This window comes from Microtus pennsylvanicus, chromosome 18, assembly GCF_037038515.1.
Source record: "Microtus pennsylvanicus isolate mMicPen1 chromosome 18, mMicPen1.hap1, whole genome shotgun sequence".
NCBI lineage: Eukaryota > Metazoa > Chordata > Mammalia > Rodentia > Cricetidae > Microtus > Microtus pennsylvanicus.
In genome coordinates, this window is record NC_134596.1 from 26,928,039 (window position 1) to 26,935,485 (window position 7,447).

General features: G+C 53.3%; 1 protein-coding gene across 5 annotated transcripts in view; it reads right to left on the reverse strand.

Moving 5' to 3' along the window:
- The window catches only part of Ntrk3 (neurotrophic receptor tyrosine kinase 3), a 355,416-nt gene extending 348,172 nt beyond the window's left edge, over nucleotides 1-7,244 (reverse strand). Inside the window, exon 1 of one of the 5 annotated variants that reach the window (XM_075952946.1) lies at nucleotides 6,737-7,223. In XM_075952946.1, the coding sequence (XP_075809061.1) occupies nucleotides 6,737-6,984 (248 nt within the window). In that variant the 5' untranslated portion in view covers nucleotides 6,985-7,223. Of the gene's footprint in view, nucleotides 1-6,736 lie in introns of all 5 variants that reach the window. The other 4 variants (XM_075952948.1, XM_075952951.1, XM_075952949.1 and 1 more) reach the window with 4 other exon arrangements.
- Nucleotides 7,245-7,447: the final 203 nt, after the last annotated feature.

Below are 7,447 nucleotides of genomic sequence, written 5' to 3' on the forward strand. Positions count from 1 at the left end.
TATTTAAATGTCAGGCCACTTCAACATTTACTGGCTGTATGAAACCGAATTCCTTCTTTAGACTTGGCTTCCCCATCTACAAACAGGACTGATGTACATTTAATTGACAGGATTGGAACAGTGTCTGAGATACAGTAGGTGTTGAATAAATGGTGACTGTAGCTAGTTATCTGGTACTCTACACTGTGGTCGGTTACTGAGCCCTCGGTAAGAACTGGCTCTTGTTAGTGACCGTATATTGACAGCTTTCTTGTCATCAGGCTGTGACACAGGACACTTGAGCTTCAACAGTGCTATCCTGTATTAGTTTTTATTATCTTTATCTTACAGATAAGGACATTGAGGCCCAGGGGAGCAAAGGCATTTGGGTACAGCTCAAGAGAAGCCAGGCTGAAGAGCAATGAGATAAAGAAGTTGCCCAAGTCTCCATGTCTGATGATTCCTGCTTGGAGTTAGAATCCTGAACCTTCTACCACCCTAAATTGGTCCCTTTGTGGCGGAACAAGCCAGGCAAGGACACCAGAGACAGAAGTTGAGACCAGGGGAAAAGCCCCCCAAAACTTCTGAGTTCCCCTTTCCCCAGTCATCCATGTAAATAGCTCAGCAGAGTCCTCCTTGAGTTTATTTCAAATTGGCGGGGGCTTCAGACTGCAAGGAGCCCTGGAGCTGCCAGCTTCACATAGTTGCTGCCTCTGGGGACCCTGAACTTGGAAACATTGCCCCCGAGGGAGACACAGGCATGGAGGAGGCTCTGGCTTTGACAGAGTCCCCCCAAACAGGACGCAAGGTAGTACAAGAGGCCATACCAGCACCTGGGGGTGCCACTGGGGAAAGAGGTCCCCTAACATTCTGGGCAACTCAGCAGAGTCCCTTCTTCTCAAGCCCCTGAGGCCCAGGGAACATGAGGAAGGCCTGTTTACAACCTTCTAGGCCCTTCAATTCTGACTTCGACAGAACCTTACCTTAAACTCAAGAGAAGCAGAAACTCTGGGCCTCCCCCAGAGGGAACTCCAGAGAACTCTTGCTGAAGGGGATCACTTGAGTTCTCCCTCTTGACAACCATCAGAAAGAAACCTGCCCACGCCTAGCCACCAGAAAGTGGTTATGTTTTTTTTTTTTTCAAAGCAGAGGCCAGGCAGGACTCAGAGAATGACCTTGGACTCTGGTTGGGCCATCCCAGCGGATCCCCAACAGATCCGGGTGACACAATCTTCATCAGCCAGAGGCATGACCCTCAGCCACCCTCTCCAAGTCCCTCAGAGCGCAGTGGTTCTGTAATGCTGCTCTTTGGTCAAAAGAGCTTTCTAGAGGAAAATCCTCCTCATTGACCTTTAGCAAAATAGGCCATAGGATACCCAGCTAAAGGTTCAGCCCAAGGGCAACGGAGCCGTGGGAACTAGACCAGCAGTGGAGACGCACTGAGGAACAGCTGTGGGCTCTTCCAGCTCCTCTGGTTCTTTCCATTGGAACCTCTATGGTAGCTTAATCACCTAAGACTCTGGTTCCGCTCTTGTTGTTTGATGAATCTGTAAAATGGGAATAATCTGCCCTGCTTATATAACTTAAATGGCTCTTACAAAAACAAGCTAAGCCACAGCAAACTGAGGCTTCTGATAAAAACGACTAGCGGAACTCTGTATAGACATGACTCCGCTGTAGAGAGTGTCATTTGCACAATGGCCTGGCCCTGGGAAGGGTATTTCCAGCATTGGGAACAGAGATAGAGAACTGAATACACCTGTGCCCACTGAGTCAGGTCCCATCTTCCATCCCCTCTCTCCATACCAGTTAACAAACCACTTCATCAAAGCACTGCATGCAATAGCCAAAGACCCCCAAATCACCTCTCCTGTCCCACTCCCTCTCAAACTCGGAGTCCTCCACTGACACCAAGGGCGCCATGTTGTTCTGATTATGCATGATTTGGCAATAAAATATTTATCTTACAACCCCCAAACACTCATATTTATTAAGTTATTATATGCTTAGATATCGCCAATCCGTACATTAAATATTAAATATCTCCCGTTATCGGCAAGAATAATTTGAGATGGATGTTCTAATATTTTCCTACACAGAGTGGAGACCTCTCTCCAGCACAAGGAGGACATCTCCACAAGGACATCTCCTCTAGGCCTGGGCCCAGGGATGGGAAGGCGAGTCATGGAGTCAGTTGCTCAACCGCTAAGGAAAGGTCAGGGACCCTCAAACAGTCTGAAGTGTGGCGTTTGGTCTCGGTCGTTCATGACAAACAGGGTCCTGTGTCACAAATCCTGGCAGGTTCTGGGTGACCTGGGTTTTCCAGAAGTGGGAAAGCAGATGGGGAAAAGGCAGTGGCTCACAGCCAGGGGGAGCTCGCCTATGCCCTCCTCCTGGTGGTATCACAGAGTCACTACAATCGTCCAAGAGGGGCCCTTAACTGAGGCCTGGCTAAACCTCCTGGGGGATGTTTCCTGGCACTGAGATGACAGATGTCCGAGTTGGAAGGGACACTCTGACCCAAGGCCTGGATTCATAGTTAGATGTGCAGGCTGTGGGTGCCTGGAGCAATCCAGGACATCCCAAGGCAGATGGGGAAAAGCTAAGTTATAATTCACTGTATCCTGTTCTTTCCTTATTCCTAGACTGCCATTGTGCCCCTCAAAAGCACGTGATCGCTGCAAGAGCCACTCAATGGGGCGCTGAGGTGGGAGAAATGTCATGACACTGGTAAGAGCCACCCACAGGAAGGGCCATAGATACATACCACATACCCAAGACACATCTGGAACGAAACCATCATCCTTTCCAAACATGAAGGGTCAGGTGGCAAGTCTGCCCGGGCAAGGATTGGGGTTTCAAGGCATAGAGAGCAACTGGAACCCTGCAGGACCTTAAAGAATCTCCCAGACCTCATCTCAGCCCTCCTGGTCCCGCCATCCAAGTGCTGACTCTCAAAGCCGCAACCAGAGTTCCACAAGATGTGTTCAAACTTCTCAGCTTCCAGAGAGCCTCAAAGCTGGTGTCCTTGGCCCCAGGGGTACTTTGAGAGTTTAGCATCCTGGGCATACTTGAACTTGATTCTAGGTCACGAGAGATGCTCACGCCCACCAACAACCTGACCGCTATATGAAATTCTGCCACCAAAGAAGTCCAGGGCTCCGGCTACCTTCCTGGCGATCACTCTATCCAGGGTATAACCTCATCCCTTTCAACTCGCACCTCCAAGGCCCGTTTCAACTCCATCTATCTCTCTCAGGCTTAACCCCAATCCTGGGGCTCTGAACCCTTTGTCTAACTACCGGGGCCTTGGAGCCATTAGGGCCTGGCTCATACTTTAACTAGGATTCCAGTTCTGGCAGGCTTTTGTCGAGACTGGGTCACCCATCTCAGTCCTTAGAACCGAGCAGCCTAGCGAACCGAGGCCCCAGATGACCCTTCCATCAGCAGAGAGTTTTTCCAAGGGAATGGGAAATACAGAACTTAAGAACCTGCCAAACACCTAGAACCCTGTGGCAATTCAGGTGAATATACAAATGGCAGCTCAGTGCCCAGCCACCAGTACATGGTCTTTGCAAGTCCAGGCAACCCATCTCAAGAACATCTGCCCCAGCGAAGGCACTCTCTCTACCTCCATCTTCGTCCAACCACTCAAAGGACATACTATCCCAGACCAACGCAACCCCGTAGGCTAGGCCTAAGGAGGCAGTCTCAGGCAGCCACCATCTTGGCCCACTACCCTCCGGCCTTTGTGTCGTCAGAGCCTAGTAGGGTGTGGCTGCCCATGGACCCTTCTGGATGAGTCTATGGTGTATTAAGAGCTACAGTAGCACAAAGGCTGCCCTTTGGAACAGAAATGGAACCGAAGGGAGGAAGGGAACTGGGGGGGGGGGGGGCGTCCTTTGGAGCAGCGGGACTATGAACGGAAGCAAGACCCACACTTCTTCCCCGAAGTCTCGCGGCTCATTTCCCCCTCATATTAACAGGGTGGTCAAGAGGGTAGGGTTTCTTCCACTCAAAGCTCTGGATGGATAGAGTCACCACAACTGGCACCTCAAGAGAATTGGGGCTACGAGGAAACAAACCGTGTCTGTCTAAAAGCTCCACTCAGAGTTCACTATCTGAGGATACCTTAGAACAGCCTGAGAAACTGTCTGTCCGTGCGCAGAATTTGTCCAGCTGCATGCCATCACCCATAGGTCCAGGCTCACAGGCCATGCCCCTCCTGACCCCATACCTCGAGAAACATAGCTGAAGGGCACCTTCCCAGGCCACACGATGGCTGAGCCCTCCCTTGCCCTGTGTTCCTCTCTGCCTTCGAGCACCCACCCCTTCCAGTAGGGCCTTGGTTGGGATGTTAGGCAGACCAGTGTTCAATGCTAGAATCAGATGCTACGCCTGGGAAAAGCTCCCTTTTCCCGTAATCTTTCATTTCTAAAGGGGTACGCTGGGAATGAGGGCACGTTCATCCCTGGATGAGAAGGACTCCCCTCCCATCTTGAGATTCTCTTCCTCCGGACTGGGAGTCTGGGCCCTTGAGTTTTAGTCAATACCAGACACACACGTAATAGGACACTGGGGGAAAGATGGGGTGAGAAGGGGTCATCCAACCCCTGACCTTTGACCTCCCCCACCACTTACTCTGTGGTGTCAGGCGGATTTAGGAGAGTCCAGCACATGCCAAGGGGCTCCTGATCCACTCCCTGCTCATATTGCCGCTGGCACTTTCCTGGGGATCTCTAATGCCCGAGGGGAGCAAGAGGCCACCTGTGTCCCCTTCTCCCAACAATGTCTCCAGGAAAGACCAAACCTACTCTCCCCTGTAGAACTGCTTTCCCAAGCCTCCTTTTTAGAGGTGTGACATCTCTGTGTGACCAAAAAGAGCCTATGTGATTGTGATCAACCCTGCCTCCCTGAGGGTTCCCTGGGATTTGCACAGCCATGGAGCAGAGAACAAGCAGACACAGCTCACCGACTCCCAAACTCTCCAACCCTTGGCACAGCCAATCACCTGAAATTCTCCAAGCCCAGCTCCAGAGCAGAAGCCACTACACTTGCTCCGTCCATCCCTCCACCCAGAGGCCCCCAGAGGGTGCACGTCCAGGTACCAGCTTCCCTGACAAGCCCCCTCCAGACCTTGCCCCTGGCATCCTCAGATTTACTGGATGGGCACTGTGGCCTGTGAGGGGGAAGAGGCTTTTTCATTTTCCTCCTCTCCCTTCCCCTTCCCCCTTGGTTGTCTATCTGGTCATCCTCAGTCAGGCTGAAGGTGGTAAGGAGTGAATAGTAGAGCTAAGATATGGGTCAGGCTTGTCCCCTGGACCAGGAGTCAGGGACATCTCCTAGGTCTGCCCATTTCCCTCAAAGTGTAAGCTGCAAGAACCAAGAAGGCTGGTGGGCTCTGGAGAGGGCAAGGACTGCAATTCCTTCCGGCTTTGTAGCCCTGAGGCAATGGCTGGAGCAAAAAGAAGGTGGACACTGAGCAGGCAGTGTCGTAGCACACTGAGTCCCTTCTTGCTCCAGTTTGTCCCCAAGGAAAAGATCTACCCTAAATGCCTCCCCCAGAGCCTGGCCACCTTTCTATCCATCCTTTAGAAGCCCTGGGACAAAAAGCAATGAGGTATCCTCTGAACATCCCAGGGGCATTCATACCCTTGAGGGTGTAGGGGGGGGCAGCAGCAGGGTAGGAGGGGTGGTGGTCACCTGGCTGAGGGATGAAAGAAATGCTATGCCTATGCCGGCTCAGGCTGCCTGAGCTCTTCCTTTCTCTCCCTCCCAGGCCTCTGGTCCCTATCCCTACCAAAGAAACACAACAAGAAGAAAAGAGCAGGCCACCACTGCCACCGCAGGTCCCACTCAGACGGGGCAAACCAGGCAAACGCCAAGCAGAGTTCAATTTTTGAAATAAACAGAATCGCAGAATTGTAGAAGGAATCTCCTTCCCAAAACACGGGTCCTCCTCTCTTCTCCCTCCAGCAGCCTGACTCAGAATTATCCTGGGCAGTTAAAGAAGCCCAAGCCAGTAAAGGGTCTGTAGGCGCTCAGATGCAGAAGAGGGTGGGAAAGGGGGGGGATATCTCGGAAATGCCCAAAATGGGGTTGGAGAGGGCGGCGGGGTGGGGGGGGAAGGAAAAGCAAGGAGGTAGGCGTCCATGACGGCCTGAACACGTCCGAAGTCTCCTCGGGAGCAGCAAGCTCCCAACTTGTTTACTTATTGGCACGTTTTGCTGTCTCCAAAAGGAAAGAGTTAAAAAAAAATCTCAACTGATACCCAAGCAGTCCCTATCTGTCACCTTCCCTTCTCAGCTAAGCATTGCCTCTGCTGCCGCTATCCGCCACCGCCTGTCAGGAAACCGAGCCGCCTTCTACTTTATACCACTTGAGCGTGGCCAAACTGTTGCTATTTAGTGGGGGGCAAAGAACCCATTTCGCACCCTCGAAACGAGCCGGCAAGAGGGTGGAGACAGGGACAGGAGCTGGGCCCCGGGTGCCCTCCGCCCGGAAGGGTCCTCTCCAGGGAGAGGTACCCACCAGCATCATCCGATCACGCCTGGCTAGGGCAGGAGTCACCTGGAACACGCAGCCCTATAGCATCTCCCGAGCCAGGGCGAGCCTGACGCGCGCCCGGCAGGCTGCGAGCAGAGGCGAGCTGGGGAGCGCAGGGCCGGTTCCCGGGCCGCGGGCGGGCAAGAGGGAGACGCGGAGCTGGGGCGTGGAGTGGAGGGGGGGCGGGTTGGGCAGCGGCCGCCTGACTTACATGGAAGTGATATTCCTTGAGATGTCCGTGATGTTGATGCTGGTGTTTCCATTGCTGTTGCCTGAATCCTGCCCTTCCAGGAGGGGAAAGAGGTTCCCATCGTCCGGCCGCCGGCAATTGATCTCAGTCTTGCTGCAGACACAATTTGCAGGGCAAGCCAGCACCGAGCCCACATAGTCCAGCCAGACGCTTCCCAGCAAGAAAATCCGCCAGAAACTACACTTGGCTGGGCAAAGAGAGACATCCATCTCCGATCGCTGCTTCTAAAAAAGAGGAGGAGGAGGAGAGGAGAGGGGGGTGGGGTGGGGGGAGTGGGGAGAGCAGGGGGGGGAAGGAAACAAAGACGGCAAGGGAGGGGGAAGGGGGAGGGGGGCCTCTGCCTTTGAAACGCCGAGCGATCAGATGCAAAATCCTTCAGCGTCGGAAACCATCGCGGCCGCCGCCGCCGCCGGGTGGGAGCCGCGGGGAGCGCCTAGTGGCGCGGTCTGCCGGGCATGGTGGCCGGCTCGGCGCTCGCCGGCTTGCGGGGTCCAGGAGCTCTGGAAACGAGGCGCACTCTCCGACTCCGATACTTTGCAGGGTTGCAACAACAGTCGGTGGGAAGGCAAAAAAATAATAATAATAAAAGAGAAAAAAATGGTGCTAAAGTCACCAAGTCCCACCTCCTGGGCAGAATTAAAACGGGCACACCTGCAAAACACACTCGCACAC